Source organism: Diadema antillarum, unplaced genomic scaffold, assembly GCF_040938485.1.
Source record: "Diadema antillarum isolate AM-2024a unplaced genomic scaffold, OU_Dant_1.0 seq00000833_RagTag, whole genome shotgun sequence".
NCBI lineage: Eukaryota > Metazoa > Echinodermata > Echinoidea > Diadematoida > Diadematidae > Diadema > Diadema antillarum.
Window position 1 is genome coordinate 169,386 of NW_027271709.1, and position 16,728 is coordinate 186,113.

Sequence of the window (16,728 nt, forward strand, 5' to 3'; positions counted from 1 at the left end):
CTCTTGTGTTGAGGTAGGTAAAGTATAAAAGTGACCGAATAGGCCACTGAAGAAGGATAAATATGAAAAACTCAAGATTGACTTGGTTGACCCGGCCCGGTGCACCTTTTTGAGTCCTCATATAAAATCAAGGGGTGAGACGTTTTGTTGGTTCTGTGATAAGCGGTAACATATGCATACATAAACATTGTGTAGGCCCCCCCCCCCCTATATCATTTTTCTATTTGAAAATTAATCTACACATATTTTTTTAGATAACGTTAACAATAATAACACAAGAAAACTGCACATATGCACTTGCACCCTAACTCACCTTTGCACTGATGCATTTTGCAGCTACCCTATACTCGGTTACACAATTTAATATGTATTAAATGATTTATAAAGAAGTACAAGCCATATGCTTTATCAGAGGCCGCCATCATACTCAAGCTTCAGCTTAAGATGAATGTCTCCTGTATTTTGTATGTGTTATAGGCCCTAGCCCTATTAATTCTTTTCAATGATTAATGATTTTCCAACTATTTTTGTATGATTATAATTCACCCATACAATAAAATTGATGTCATTATTGGTACATTATATATGACTATATCTATATTAATTTTGTGTTGGATATTATGTGATTAGTGTTGGAAAATTGTTTGTCATGTTGTATATACTTTGTGAAAATGCGGGAAAAAAAATCAAATCAAATCAAATAAAGTCTAGTTAGCTAAAGAGATCAGAAAATCTCGCTGACGAAAATATTGTGAGAGCTCAATTAATGTTCCAATATCAGCTCACAGTGTTTGAAGTGTGGGGGGAAACCCGCTTCTATAAACGATCCGGACGGAAGGTTATGAAGAATAGAGGCGTTCCTCTGAAAGGGTGAAAGGTCATTAAAAATTCAGGTGTTCCACTGAAAGCTGCTTGAATCAACCGATCATCTTACAATGTTTTCTGAGTGCTACGTAATGCATCTCTCTGTCCTTAAACCAACTCTTAATATTTGGATAGGGTCTTAACGGTAAGACCTCATTCAATCTAACTTAAGTTCGTACCCCTCCTATACAGGTTGAACTGAGAACAGGTTGTGATTTCATGTCTAAAATGTACATCGGAGCCCAATAGAAATCAGCAATATTGAACCCGGAAGTACGGCAAGGTAAGCATACGAAACGACATCCACAGTCGTGTTCATATACATGCATGTTGTGTCTGACACGTAGTTTTGAAGATAATGCATGATCACAAAATGGGCAATTCCATGAGATGGGTGTCGTGGGGTGAAAAAAAAATAGATTATGTTGAAACTTGTCACCTATTTTGTTTTGTTCTTTATACTTCTGGGCATGTGGAACAGCCATTTCCCCATTCACATACTTCCAGAATGGCAGATATTCACTTTGAAGTTAGCTTACAGTTTCATTGAGAATTACATTGAAAACTTACTTGAATGTTTTGAGTTGAATCCATCATTATAAAAGAATGGTAAGTAATTGATTTGTAGATTTTATAATGTATGGGGTATTAGTTTCTAATTATCGGTAAGAAAAACATTATCTGCATGCATTCCCATGAATTGGTTGAAAGCATACTGCCGAAATGCTTCAACTAATGTAACGTGAGTATTGGAAAGACTGAAATAGTTTCATATTTTGATATTCTCTTGCATCTAAAATCTGCCAAGGGATATTCTCTTCATACTGCTTCTACCCAATATGAAATATAGTGAAAGAGTTGTGTACATGCAATTGTATTACACTATAATGACAGAGGTACTAAAATTATAACGCAACAATGGAACATGAGTAACAAGGGTGTAACGTGAGTAACGACACAAAAATCATGAAATACACATATATTTCTAAACTATTGACAGGAAAATCTTGTGTGTGACTTGAGTAAACTGAGGGTGCATAAAGAGAGTATGGTTCTTTAAATGACCTTATGACCTTGCTTGAAGTGGGTTTTATAACCCAAAGACCACATTTTCCATCCAAAGAAAAGCTTGGTTGTCAGACTACACAAACCAGCTGTGGCAATAATCGATGTTCATTTCTAATGGCTCGGTCACAAATACCACTAAAGCTACGGTCACAAAGGTCCGTACGAACGATGCGTTCGTACGAATGTCACTGTTCGTACGAATTCTGGAATTCGTAGAGATTCGTAGATGGGGCACAGATTCTTATACGGCCTTCTTACGAATTTTGTATGCTGTTTAATTCGCAAGAACAACTTAAGACCTTTTAGAGAAACGAAATGATTTATGGCCCTAGAATTCGTACGTTTTTCGTAAGAATGCCATGAGTTATTCTCTCGTCAGACTTAGGGCCATCTTACGATTTCTTTTTGTCGTAAGATGGTCGTACGTGCAACTCACGGCACTCTAAAGTCATTCGTAAGAAGATTTATGATTTTTGGTATATTTTGTCGGATTGTTAAAAAGACGCTGCCGTGTCCTGTCGAAAATTCTGTGACAGTTGAATGTTTTATACTTCAAGATGGCAGTAGTGCCAAGGAGACTACAACTGCAGCTGCATCTACAAGTAGAGGAGGAGGAGGTTGTTTCTCCAACTCTACAATCCTTCCTCCTCATCTCCCTCTTTTCTTTTCTTCCCCTTCCCTATTTTCCATTTGATTGCCTTCCCTTTTGGTCCCATATTTAACAGAAATGCTTTCTGGTCGAACACCTAGAACAAAGTGAGGATTTGAACTTCGCACGTTTGGCTTTATACCCCTATTCGTTCGTACGGCGTTCGTAGCAGTTCGTAAAGGCATTTGTGACCGAGCCTTAAGAACTGTTGCTAACGCCGTACGAACGATTTTTAGACAATTTTGTAAGATCTTCTTAAGAAGGCCGTACGAAACCAGCGTTCGTAGACCGTTTGTAGACCGTTCGTAAGTTCGTAGCCTGGTCGATGGTCTTGTCCAAGATTGTTTTTTAACTTCGTACGAAACCCTCTCTTCGTAAGGCGGCCGTACGAACGTCGTGCGAATATCGTATGAACTACGGAAGATTTTGTAGGGTCGAGAGACAATTCTAGAAGCCTTTGCGATGATTTTAAGGACGCCCTAAGTCGTTTATAGAGGGCTCTTATGTCTTTTGTAAGAATGCCCTACGAACGGAGATTCGTACTGCGTTCTTACGAACAACTCTTCGAATTTGTAAGGCGTTCGTAAGGGACTCGTAAGGTGTAGGTACACAATTTGTGCAACTGTTGAGTTTTAGGGGGTTTAAAACCAAACGCGCGAAGATCAAATCCTCACTCTGTTATAGGTGTTCGACCAGAAAGCATTTGTCTCTTCTGAACTAAAGCAACCGCTACAACCACTCGATCTTCTTTTTCCTCCTTCTCCTCTACTGGCAGATGCAGCTGCAGATGTAGTCTCCTTGGCACTACTGCCATCTTGAAGTATAAAACTTTTAACTGTAACAGAATTTTCGACAGGACACGGCAGCGTCTTTTTAACAAACCGACAAAGTATACAATAAAAAAGAATCGTAAAATCTTCTTACGAATAACTTGAGAGTGCCGTGAGTTGCACGTATGGCAATCTTACGACAAAAAGAAATCGTAAGATGGCCGTAAGTCTGACGAAAGAATAACTCAAGGCATTCTTACGAAAAACGTACGAATTCCAGGGCCACTGTACAACTGAAAATCATTTCGTTTCTCTAAACACGCTAGTCTTTCTTGCGAATCGAAAACAGCGTTCGTACGAAATTCTTAAGAAGGCCGTATATAAGAATCTGTGCCCCATCTACGAATTTCTACGAACTCGAATTCGTACGAAAAGTGACATTCGTACGAACGCACTGTTCGTACGAACCTTTGTGACTGTAGCTCAAGCCTTACATCAAATATCATTTCAGATATTGGCTATGCATTGAACTTTAAAACCTTTTATGCAGCTTGATATTTTTTAATGCTTAAAGCTGTAACTGGTACAAAATTTGGTGATTGATCTGTGGAACAATCATAAGACAGATGGAAACATCTGGATACAATTTACATATAAATGAAAGCATAATACATTAACAAAAAATCTGCATTTCTGATGTCACTTTGAGCAACAGTTGGCATGTTTTCATTTAGCAATGCCATATTTTAGCAATAATAATTTGCTGTCTGCTAGTAAACTACATGTACATGTGTTTATATGACATTTACAAGAATTGCTAGTGTTAGTGTTCTTTGTACACATCATTTTTGTTATTATCAACACCAAACTGACAATTACTGAACAACAATAAGTTTACTCAAAGTCAAATTCACGATTCCAGATACAATAATCAGTATGTAGGTTGAGAGGTGGATTACTAGATACATTTGTACATGACAGGGCTGCCAACCTCGAGTGAGAGTCTGGAGTAAGACACTGTGACTAGAGTGAGGGAGCAGGGAGGTGTCTCACCTCCCTGATGTATCGTATTGAGATAGAGTTCCAATTGTACCCCCCCCCCCCCAGTATTATAGACCTACAGCAATTGATGAGCTTCCTCTGAAGTCCGCATTACCCTAGGACACGGAGATCAATGTTACCCTAACTCTAACCCTAAATCTTATCCTAAACTGAGTAAACTCTAATCCTATCCCCAAAGCTATCTAACTTAATCGTGCTACTTAAACATAACGCATAGCGGGGGAAAAATATGGAACTCTTGCCTCGTAATGTAACTCTTTGTTGTACTAATACTCCTTTTCTGAATATTTACAGTAAACATCTGATTTTATTCTGGCAACTCGCAGCATCCTGTTATAAGGCTCACGAGACAACTAGTGAATGTGACCCCCTCCAATTTTAATGAACCAACATAAGTCAGTTTTATTGAGTAAACTTAGTAAAACATGGTGAACATTACTAGTCAATAAACATCCGTTGAATTATGCCTCATTTCCTTGGTCGGTTTAAAAAAAAAGAATCAAACTCTAACATCATCCCCATTCCTTCGTATGAACTTCCCCATTTTTAATATTTGGTAAATGCTAATTTCATATTTCTGCTGATAATTGTCTACGTGTTTACCGCTATGTGTTTCTTTTGCTACTTAGACAGACAGATATCATGGCAACGTTTCATCAAATCAGCAGCCAGAATCTGGAGTGTCCAATCTGTCTGACACTGTTCAACCAACCTAAATCACTGACATGTTCACACACTTTCTGCAAAGGATGTCTGGAACGAGTCTCCCAAACTCAGCCAAACCAACAAACAATAACGTGCCCTGTATGCAGGAAAGAAACCCCTGTACCCAGTGGAGATGTGAGTAAGTTACAAACAAACGCACACTTGAGTTCTCTCGTGGACGAAGTGAAAGCCAAAGGTCCAACATGTTCAGTTTGTGAGATGGACGAAGAGTCTCGACCGGTGTCCTACTGTCAGGACTGTGGGAATTTTATGTGTAAAACATGTGAGATAAACCACTTTGCCTGGAAACCGTTCTCTAACCACAAAGTGGTGCCCGTGAGCGAAGTGCTCTCGGGTGAATTTCCGCTTAGGAGGCGACGGAAATGTAAGACCCACCCCAGCACTGATAAAGACTGTTTCTGTACCCATTGCCGGGTGAATATTTGCAGTACGTGTGGGATGCTAGAGCACATGCGAGCAGGCCATCAGCTTGAAAAGGCAGCCGTCCACGAGGAGAACGTAATGAAAAATATCAAGGAGTTACAAGAATGGGCAAAAGTAAAGAAAACAACCATTGAAAATCATATCGATTGCGTAGAGACACAACGCAGTGAAATAACAACTATGCTGAGAAAGCTCAATGATGACATCGACAAGACGTACGAAGAATACATACAATTATTATCAAACAGAAGAGAGACCCTGAAATGCCAAGTGCAACGATTGTCTGAAAAGTTCGAGAAGGAATTACAAACTATGAAGGAAGAGAGTCGCCAAACAGTCAGTCACATGAACGCTATGGAAGAGCTGGTAACTAATGGTATGAAGGTACCGCTAGAGAAAGACGCCTTGTTTGCCCACGACACGCTGTGCGAGAACTTGAAGGGCTTTCTGGGACGAGATGATCCTGACGAGCAATCACCTAGAGATGTGACAGAACGGGCTAAGAAGATTTCATTCCGTAGTTACATGAAGGTCAATGAACTTTTTCTTGGAGAGTTGGAAGGTGTCACGTGGAATGTCAAAGCAGACGTAGAGCTCCCTAACAAAGACAGCATGAACTGTATCACTCGTGCACCAGACGGTAAAATAGCGGTGGGTTCGGTTCAAGGAGGAATCCATCTCTACTCCCCTGATGATGGCGAGTTACAGCAGACTGTGCTGAAGGATGACAGTGTCCAGAAAATTGGATTCCTGGCTGATGGTCGAAGTGTTGTACGTGATAATAAAAACAAGATGTCACTCTACACTCCACAGTGGGAAAAGCTCGACGTCACGTTCGAGACGATGAGTTATGATGAAGGAGGGTTGGGTGGTCTCACTGTTGATAGAGATGATAATATCTACGTAAATTATAGAAAACCGAAGAAGATCCAGGTATTTACCCCACAGGGTGGTAAGGCAGTAAGGGAAGTAATGTGTGATGGATTTGAACTTGAGCAAATATTCTCCTTTCAGTCCACGGGGAAGCTGATACTGACAGATGGATATTCTGTTGTCTGCCTTGATGCTAATGGGAAGAAAGAGAATGTCTTGGAGAAGGAGGGTAGGTATCCCTTCCCAGCTGTTTGTCGAGATGATTCTGTCATTGTAGCCTGGGTAAAACACGAGGGGGGTCTCGTCAGTATCGATCGATACACGAGAGATTTGGAGCACATGCACAACATCGTCACTGATTTCAAAATACAAAAACCGGAAAGAATTTGGAACTATCTACAAGAGTGTGGGAGTGGTGAGATAGCTTTCTGCACTCCAGATAGACTCTACATAATATGGTGCGATATAATATGAAATGCGATAGGCCTATAGATAATTTTGTCGTGCAGTAGCGTGTTGAACTAAAAATGTCCTTTTGGCGACCGGTATGCCTCCGCTATATCGCATGGCCGTTCTCTCATTAAGTCTATACATCTTGACAATGAGAGGAATAGTTTCACATGACTAGCAAACAAAATTGAAATGACTTGCTTGAAATTAGTTTGGCACAGTAACAAATGTGCTGGGTGTTTACACTCCTTGATCCAGCCTTCATTTTGATGGTTAACTTTGTTCAACCGGGAGCAAGTACGAGTTGAACGGCATGATGTATGCTGACGATACACAAATTTACATTTGGTAGAGAATTAATAATATTGTAAGGATAATCAGTCTGAAGCAATTTGCAATCCCAGCCTTTTATGGCAGACATATTTGTCAGTTCATAATGGTCTTAAATTTAATGATTTTAAAGACTGAGGTTCTTTACAAGAAATTCTAGGCAGTGTGGTAAGATGTGACAGCATCTCATTTGGTAACAATCTAATACACACTGTTGACTCTATCTACCAGGAACGTTCATGTGAGACTGGATAGGCATTTGACAATGTCAATTCATTTGAATCAATTTTGTAAACCGGTCTCGTTTGCCTCGCACAAGACTGAATAGGATTCCTCCATTCTTTCCTAAAAAGTCAACAGAGAGACTTGTACATGCTTACGTAATGTTTCGTCTTGGTTTTTGTCATGATATTATTGTATGGACTACCAAAAGTTGCAAAGAATACAAGACTCTGCGGCTGGATTGGTTTCTCGTGCTTGACTTAATGAGCATGTAAGTCAAATTTCAAGACAGCTGCATCGGCTGCCAGTAGAGCAATGGATTGACTTCAAGAAATTAATCATGGTATTTATGTGTGTGTAGGAACGTTAGGTCATACAATTAATGACAAAATATCGTCCGGCAAGAAATCTTGTTGTTGTTGTTGTTGTTGTTGTTGTTGTTCATTTTCCATCTGTGAAGATGGCTGGATAGCCCATATTCAGCTACACTAAGCTGGTCTTCCATGGGGTCCAGTTGGATGTGGGATGGGACCACTTCACCGGGTTAGACACCCTGCTCTTTGCGATGAATGAATGAAGCGGGATCTTTTACGTGCATGAGGGGACGGTATGTTTACACACAACATTGCTCAGTCCAGACTCGGGTTCGAACCCGGGCCGCGTGATCGTGAGGCAGACGCACTACCGACTGAGCCAACTCACCGCCCTTCAAAGAAAACTGAGATCTTCAATCTCAGTTCATTTTTAAAGACCTACACGGCCACGATATCAACAAATTCTTATGATGCAAGATCCTTCCAAGTGGCAGTCATGGAACAAACTACCCACACATCTCAAGGAGGCCGATACAATTTAACGAAGTGATTTAAGAATCTTTTGTCAATGCATAGACAAGATTTTACGCTGTTCTGTCACTCTTCATCTCGTTTTAATCTCCTCTTCTCTCTACCTCTCAACGGCGTAAATCCGTACTGAGGAGTGGGGGGGGGGGGGGGATGGTCACCATCACCACGATTACAAGCCCATAACCGGACTGGCGCAGCCTTGGGGGGGGGGGGGAGAGAAGCTTGGTGCCCCCCCCCCCTCCCCCCCCCCCCTCACACACTTTACAGGGATCGGATCGGAGGGGGGGGGGGGATGAGAAGCTTGGTGCCCCCCCCCTCCCCCCCCACACACACACTTTACAGGGATCGGATGTCCTACTCTTTTGCATATAAAGTGGGAGGAAAGTGGCAGCAAAAATATTAAGACTTTTTGTTCTTGTTGCTTTTTTTTTTTTTGCTTGTCAGATGACTTTCGGCGGAAAATCAGACCTTATAAAAGTATGAAGACATTTTTTTTTTGTTTTTGAAATATCTGTGAGAGGGAGCGGAGCGATCGAACGGGGGTAGGGTTTTTATGGGGGGGTATCCCTCTCCCACACGAGGAAGATTTAGCATTTTCAGACCTGAAATTCAGCGATTTGGTGAAAATTTTGTTTTATTTTCTGTAAAAAAACAATAAGAAAATGAAATATTCACAATATATTATTGAATAACTAAATCGTGGTATTTCAGCTCTTGCTCCGCCTGTGCGACATCACTGTGAAGGCCTACTGAATAATGGGGCCTATCACCGGCGTAGACAGGATTTGACCTATAAAGGAGGAGCGGTTATGTGAGGGAGGGAAGCAAACGGGGGGGGGTATACTAGTAAATCTTTTTGCATTCAAAATTTTGACATTTTACAGTCCAAAAACTGCCGTTTGTAGCTATATTCTTCGCTTTGGAAATTAAGGGGGGGGGGGCACAGCGGGCGCAACTGCTGTCAATCACTGGCAGCAACATCAGGAGAATGGCCGCTATTTGATACAATGCGAGCGAGCTTGAAAATTTTGACATTTTACAGTCTAAAAGCTGCCGTTTGTAGCTATACTTTTTCGCTTTGGAAATTAAGGGGGGCCGCACCGGGCGCAACTGCTGTCAATCACTGGCAGTAACATCAGGAGAATGGCATAGCGGTTAAATGCGAGCGAGCGGAGCGAGCGAGCTTGAAAATCTTGACATTCTACAGTCCAAAGATTGCCGTTTGTGGCTGTATTTTTTCGCTTTGGAAATTAAGGGGGGCACACCGGGCACAACTGCCGGCAATTACTGGCAGCAACATCAGGAGAATGGCATAACGAATAAATGCGAGCGAGCAAAGCGAGTGAGCTTGAAAATTTTGATATTTTACAGTCCCAAAAACTGTCCTTTGTGGCTGTATTTTTTCGCTTTGGAAATAAAGGGGGGGGGGGGGCGCACCGGGCGAAAACTACTGGCAATTACTGGCAGCAACATCAGGAGAATGGCATAATGATTAAATGCGAGCGAGCGAAGCGAGCGAGCTTTAAATTTTAAAGTCCCAAAACTATTGTTCTAGCTATATTTTTCGCTTTGGAAATTAAGGGGGCGCACCGGGCGCAACTGCTGTCAATCACTGGCAGCAACATCAGGAGAATGGCATAGCGATTAAATGCGAGCGAGCGGAGCGAACGAGCTTGAAAATTGTGATATTTTACAGTCTAAAAACTGCCGTTTGTAGCTATACTTTTTCGCTTTGGAAATTAAGGGGGGCCGCACCGGGCGCAACTGCTGTCGATCACTGGCAGCAACATCAGGAGAATGGCATAGCGGTTAAATGCGAGCGAGCGGAGCGAGCTTGAAAATTTTGACATTTTACAGTCCAAAGACTGCCGTTTGTGGCTGTATTTTTTTCCACTTTGGATATTAAGGGGGGCACATCAGGCACAACTGCCGGCAATTACTGGCAGCAACATCAGGAGAACGGCATAGCGATTAAATGCGAGCGAGCGGAGCGAGCGAGCTTGAAAATTGTGATATTTTACAGTCTAAAAACTGCCGTTTGTAGCTATACTTTTTCGCTTTGGAAATTAAGGGGGGCCGCACCGGGCGCAACTGCTGTCGATCACTGGCAGCAACATCAGGAGAATTGCATAGCGGTTAAATGCGAGCGAGCGGAGCGAGCGAGCTTGAAAATTGTGATATTTTACAGTCTAAAAACTGCCGTTTGTAGCTATACTTTTTCGCTTTGAAAATTAAGGGGGGCCGCACCGGGCGCAACTGCTGTCGATCACTGGCAGCAACATCAGGAGAATGGCACAGCGGTTAAATGCGAGCGAGCGGAGCGAGCGAGCTTGAAAATTTTGACATTTTACAGTCCAAAGACTGCCGTTTGTGGCTGTATTTTTTTTTTCACTTTGGAAATTAAGGGGGGCACACCAGGCACAACTGCCGGCAATTACTGGCAGCAACATCAGGAGAACGGCATAGCGATTAAATGCGAGCGAGCGGAGCGAGCGAGCTTGAAAATTGTGATATTTTACAGTCTAAAAACTGCCGTTTGTAGCTATACTTTTTCGCTTTGGAAATTAAAGGGGGCCGCACCGGGCGCAACTGCTGTCAATCACTGGCAGCAACATCAGGAGAATGGCATAGCGGTTAAATGCGAGCGAGCGGAGCGAGCGAGCTTGAAAATTTTGACATCTTACAGTCCAAAGACTGCCGTTTGTGGCTGTATTTTTTTTTCACTTTGGAAATTAAGGGGGGCACACCAGGCACAACTGCCGGCAATTACTGGCAGCAACATCAGGAGAACGGCATAGCGATTAATTGTGGTATTTTACAGTCTAAAAACTGCCGTTTGTAGCTATACTTTTTCGCTTTGGAAATTAAGGGGGGCCGCACCGGGCGCAACTGCTGTCAATCACTAACAGCAACATCAGGAGAATGGCATAGCGGTTAATGCGAGCGAGCTTGAAAATTTTGACATTTTACAGTCCAAAGACTGCCGTTTGTGGCTGTATTTTTTTCACTTTGGAAATGAAGGGGGGCACACCAGGCACAACTGCCGGCAGTTACTGGCAGCAATATCAGGAGAATGGAATAATGATTAAATTCAATGCGAGCGAGCTTCAAAATTTTCACATTTTACAATCCAAAAACTACCGTCCGTAGCTACATTTTTCGCTTTGGAAATTAAGCGGGCGCACCGGGCGAAAACTACTGGCAATTACTGGCAGCAACATCAGGAGAATGGAATAATGATTAAATGCGAGCGAGCGAAGCGAGCGAGCTTCAAAATTGTGACATTTTACAGTCCAAAAACTGCCGATAGTAGCTATACTTTTCGCTTTGGCACCGGGTGGAACTGCTGTCAGTCACTGGCAGCAACATCAGGAGAATGGCATAGCGGTTAAATGCGAGCGAGCGAGCTTTAAAATTTTGATATTCTACACTCCAAAAACTGCCGTTTATAGCTATATTTTTCGCTTTTGTTTGTCCCATTTTTATCAGATAACCATCCCCCCCCCATCGACGCCTCCGCATGATGAGGGTGCTTTTGTTAAGTGAAAGATCTGCTACACACTCTTTGATAAATCAGGGATATATACGTCAATGTCAAAAGTGTACAAAGTTTATCGAAAGGGATCCTGAATAGCGGAGCTTTTGCATGTTTATGATTGCAATACAACGATCTGGTGCATCATAGTTCTGGGGATATTTGGACAATTTTCCGTTAAGAAAGTTCGAGATTTGTCCTCATCCGCGGGAATTGCTTGGGGGATACATTATTTGTCTGCCTAAACACTTCCAAAGGGGCGGGGCAAATGCCCCTTTGCCCCCCCCCCCCTTCCCCCGAGATAGATTCGACGCCACTGATCTTCCCTGGGTATGCCCATAGATGTATCCTGACTGAGTAATCAGTCACTGTCGTTTCTCAGGAATGATTCAGGAAATGGAGGGGGTTCAATTATGACGATATAGTTTTTGTTATTGTTTGTTTGTTTGTTTTCATACATATTTTGCAGATGGTCCCCAGTTACTCGCGTCATAGCATGTTTACATGTAGGCCTATACTATTTGACGTTGTCAACGTTTGAGCCATACCTTAGTGTATGTCGATGTTACTTTCTTCGCGAGCGAGCGAAGCGAGCGAGCGCTTGAGAAAATTATATATGTATACATTTTCCTACAAAATAGAATACTGTTCAGCTATGTTACCTGTCTGAAGGCCGGCGTACAAACGTCATGCAATATATACCAGTCAAAATTGATACAATCACATTTCTGCTTCCTCCATTTTTTCCCTCAAAATTCAGGGGGGGGGGGGGATGATTGTACAGGCCATCCCCCCCTCCTCCATTTCAGGGGGGGATATATCCCCCCATCCCCCCCCCCCCCCCCCCCGGGATTTACGCCCATGCTACCTCTTTCTTTTTTCTCTCTCTCATGTTCATTTTCCTCTACATCTTTTCCCCTTCTTTCCATGTGCATAAAGACGGCAATCTCTTGTGTGTGTGTGTGTGTGTGTGTGTGTGTGTGTGTGTGTGTGTGTGTGTGTGTGTGTGTGTGTGTGATGTACGCTATACAAATACGGTTTGTTATTATTACAGTCCGACCTCTCCTAACCGGACATGTCGGGACCGGCACTCACCCGGATAAGGGATTCGGCCGGATATGGAAAAGTCAATGTTTCACACACGTACTGCCTACCAAATGGTAGCTACATCATGTAAAGTACATGACTTTGTATCAATTTTGCGTGAACATGTCACGTTCTCGTCAGCTGGTCTGCGTTTAGAATTCTCTGATAATTTGTTCGATGAACAATAGCTTTTACCATGCCCACAGTTTATGAAAAGTTTTCTGTCCGTATTCTTGCGGTGATTTTGAGGAAGTGAATGTCTAAATGCATGTTATTTAGATGAAAATTTGATGTGAATGAAAAGTTTTCTGTCCATATTCTTGTTTTTCGGTGATTTGGGGGTAGTGAATGTCTGAATGCGTGTTATTTAGATGAATATTTGATGTGAATGAAAATTTTTCTGTCCATATTCTTATGGTGATTTGGGTGTGGTGACTGTCTAAATACATGTTATTTAGATGAAAATCTGATATGAATGAATAGTTTCTGTCCATATTCATGCGGTGATTTGGATTGTTAGAATGCATGTTATTTAGATAAAAATTTGAATTGACTGTATTTTACTTATGTTGGGAATAGATTATGTAATTATGTGTGTGTGTGTGTGTGTGTGTGTGTGTGTGTGTGTGAGTGTGTGTGTGTGTGTGTGTGTGTGTGTGTGTGTGTGAGTGTGTCAAACATTGTGTAATGAGCGATGGTCTCCCGGAGCAATTCCAGCTCTCTAGAAGACGATAGAATGTCAAATAAAGATGTATACATTGTATGACTCGATATTGTGTGTCTATTAAGTACATGGATAGAGAAAGAAAAGGTAAGTTCATCCGAAAATGAACAGAATAGTCAGGGGCGTCACCAGCTTTTTTTCAAGGGGGGTGCGTTTTGATACTAAATGTAGCGCGATTTTTTGGACAGACAATTGGAATATGGGAAGCTCTCAATCCCCAGACTTTTAGTGTTTTTTGAGGGAAACCAAGCGGGGAAAGGGCACCGGCGTAGCTAGGATTTCATCTTGGGGGGGGGGGGGGGGGTTAGTATGTGAGGGAGCGAGCAAGGGGGGGGGGAGGAGGGTGTGGAAGTGCCTGTTGTCTCCACTCCTCCCACGGTGAGAACTTTTTGCATTTTGATGTTGTAAATGGTGCAATTTGATGCAGGGTTTTTACGTGTTTTATCGACTTGAAACAGTCCCACTTGCTTGTTTAAGGTAGCAGTACATTTTGATGGAAATTGTTGTTGAACAATGTGCCTATAAATTATATCATTTCAATAAACTTTTTGTATTGATTCTTACACTGATGTCATGAACGAAACGAGCCCGAGCAAGCGGAGCGAGCGAGGGTGGAGGGTGTGGGAGGGGGCCAACCCCCCTCCCACGGTTAGAACTGAAATTGCATTTTGATGTTGTATATGGTGCAATTTGATGCTTGTTTTTGCTTGTTTTATCGACTTGAAACAGTCCCAATTGTTTAAGGTAGAAGTATATTTTGATGTAGATTATTATTGAACAATTTGCCTTTAAAATAGTATCATCTAAATAAACTTCCTGTTTTAATATTTACACTGAATCTTATGAACGCGGCCAAGCAAGAGCGAGCGGAATGAGCGATGGGGAGGATGTGGGAGGGAGTGTCCCCCTCCTACGGTTAGCACTTTTTGCATTTTTATGTTGTAAAGTTTGCAATTTGATGCAGGTTGTTTTGCGTGTTTTATCGACTCGAAACAGTCCCACTTGTTTAAGGTATCAGTACATTTTGAAGTAAATTGTTATTGAACAATTTGCCTATAAATGGTATCATATAAACTTCTAGTATTAATTCTTACACTGATGTCATGAACGCGACCGAGCCCGAGCAAGCGGAGCGAGCAAGGGGGGGGGGGGGGAGAGGTTGTGGTCCCCCCTAAATGGATTATGGAATGACAGTGTGAAATGGCAAATTACTGGCAGCAACATCAGGACAATTGCATAACAATAAATGCGAGCGAGCGGAGCGAGCGAGCTTGAAAATTTAGACATTTTACAGTCAAAAAAATGCCGTTTGTAGCTACATTTTTTCGCTTTGGAATTTAATAGGGGCAGCGGGCGCAACTGCTTGCAATAACTGGCAGCAATATCAGAAGAATGGCATAACGATTACATGCGAGCGAGCGAGCGAGCGAGCTTGAAAATTATACATTTTACAGTCCAAAAACTGCCGTTTGTAGCCACATTTTTTCCGCTTTGGAAAGGGGGGGGGGGGGGGGGCGCACCGGGCACAACTGCTGGCAATTACTGGCAGCAACATCAGGTGAATGGCATAACGATTAAATGCGAGCGAGCGAGGAGAGCGAGCTTGAAAATGTTGACATTTTACAGTCCAAATACTGCCGTTTGTAGCGATATTTTTCGCTTTGGAAATAAAGGAAGGGGGGGGGGGGGCGCACCGGACGCAACTGCCGGCAATTACAGGCAGCAACATCAGGAAAATGGCATAGCGAGTAAATGCTAGCGAGCGAAGAGAGCGAACTTGAAATTTTTGACATTTTACAGTCCAAAAACTGCCGTTTGTAGCTATATTTTTTCGCTTTGGAAATTAAGGGGGGCGCACCGGACGCAACTGCTGTCAAGTTACTGGCAGTAACATCAGGAGAATTGCATAAAGATTAAATGCGAGCGAGCTTGAAAATTTTAACATTTTACAGTCCAAAAACCGCCGTTTGTAACTATATTTTTTTTGCTTTTGAAATTAAGGGGGGCACCGGGCGTAACTGCTGGCAATAACTGGCAGCTGATGGCATAACAATTAAATGCGAGCGAGCGGAGCGAGCGAGCTAGCTTGAAAATATTGACATTTTACAGTAAAAAAACCCTGCCGTTTGTAGCTATAGTTTTTCGCTTTGGAAATAAAGGGGCGGGGCGCACAGGGCGCAACTGCTGGCAATTACGGGCAGCAACTTCAGGAGAATGGCATTACGACTAAATGCGAGCGAGCGGAGCGAGCGAGCTTGAAAATGTTGACATTTTACAGTCCAAAAACTGCCGTTTGTAACTATACTTTTTCGAATTGGAAATTAAGGGGGGGGGGGGGACGCCCGGTGCGCCCCCCTCCGGATCCGCCACTGATAGTCAAGGGTGTCGGTTTATGTTCATGATTGGGGGAGGTATGACCAGCGAGGGGGCGTCGAAGTGACCAAGCGGGGGAAGGATGTCCAAAATCTGCACTTTAGAGCAACTTTGTGAGTGTTCGTTTGTGTGTGTGTATTATATACATATAGAAAAGTTAGGAATTAGCCCTGGTCAAGTCTTTTTATTGGTAATGCAAGACATTTTTATATAGGCTAGTATTAAAGCAACACTGCAAAATCAATGATCTAGCTTTGATACAACGAAGCGTAAGGTACAAAGGTGTACATTCTACATCACATTGCGCAACATTGCACCGACTCTTTTTGCCGTTCGGATGTTCTGAGTACACTGCGCACATCCTGCTTATAATTATGCAGAATGCCAACCAGGAATCACGCTGAATCACAATCTTTTGTCGGCTCCGGGCTTTTTGAACAATGTTTCACACAATATACCTCTTAAATTATGGTTAAAAGAAATCATAGGAAAATATATTATTTCTTGATCACCCTTTCATGTCGATTTCAAAAGCAGTTTACTAACCCTTGAATTACCATTTTGGTAGGTCTTTTTTTTTAACCAGCGGATTGGGGGGGGGGGGTGTTTCACCCCCCCCCCCCCCTCCGTAGTTACGCCACTGCTTTTGGGTGAAATAATTGGACAGATTTCTAACAAAAAAGCAAGAATTTCTTTCCATCGCGGGAATTATGATTATGTGGGGTGGG

General features: G+C 42.4%; 1 protein-coding gene across 1 annotated transcript; it reads left to right on the forward strand.

Moving 5' to 3' along the window:
- Window positions 1-918: 918 nt before the first annotated feature.
- On the forward strand, window positions 919-6,913 carry LOC139740082 (tripartite motif-containing protein 3-like). The gene is made up of 2 exons (XM_071650672.1): window positions 919-1,009; window positions 5,047-6,913. Exon 2 carries the CDS (start codon window positions 5,056-5,058, stop codon window positions 6,907-6,909), a length of 1,854 nt encoding a protein of 617 aa, XP_071506773.1. The 5' UTR covers window positions 919-1,009; window positions 5,047-5,055; the 3' UTR covers window positions 6,910-6,913.
- Window positions 6,914-16,728: the final 9,815 nt, after the last annotated feature.

What these genes read in the sequence shown, in the direction of transcription:
- LOC139740082 (XM_071650672.1), top strand. Translation starts at nt 5,056, where the DNA reads ATGGCAACGTTTCATCAAATCAGCAGCCAGAATCTGGAGTGTCCAATC.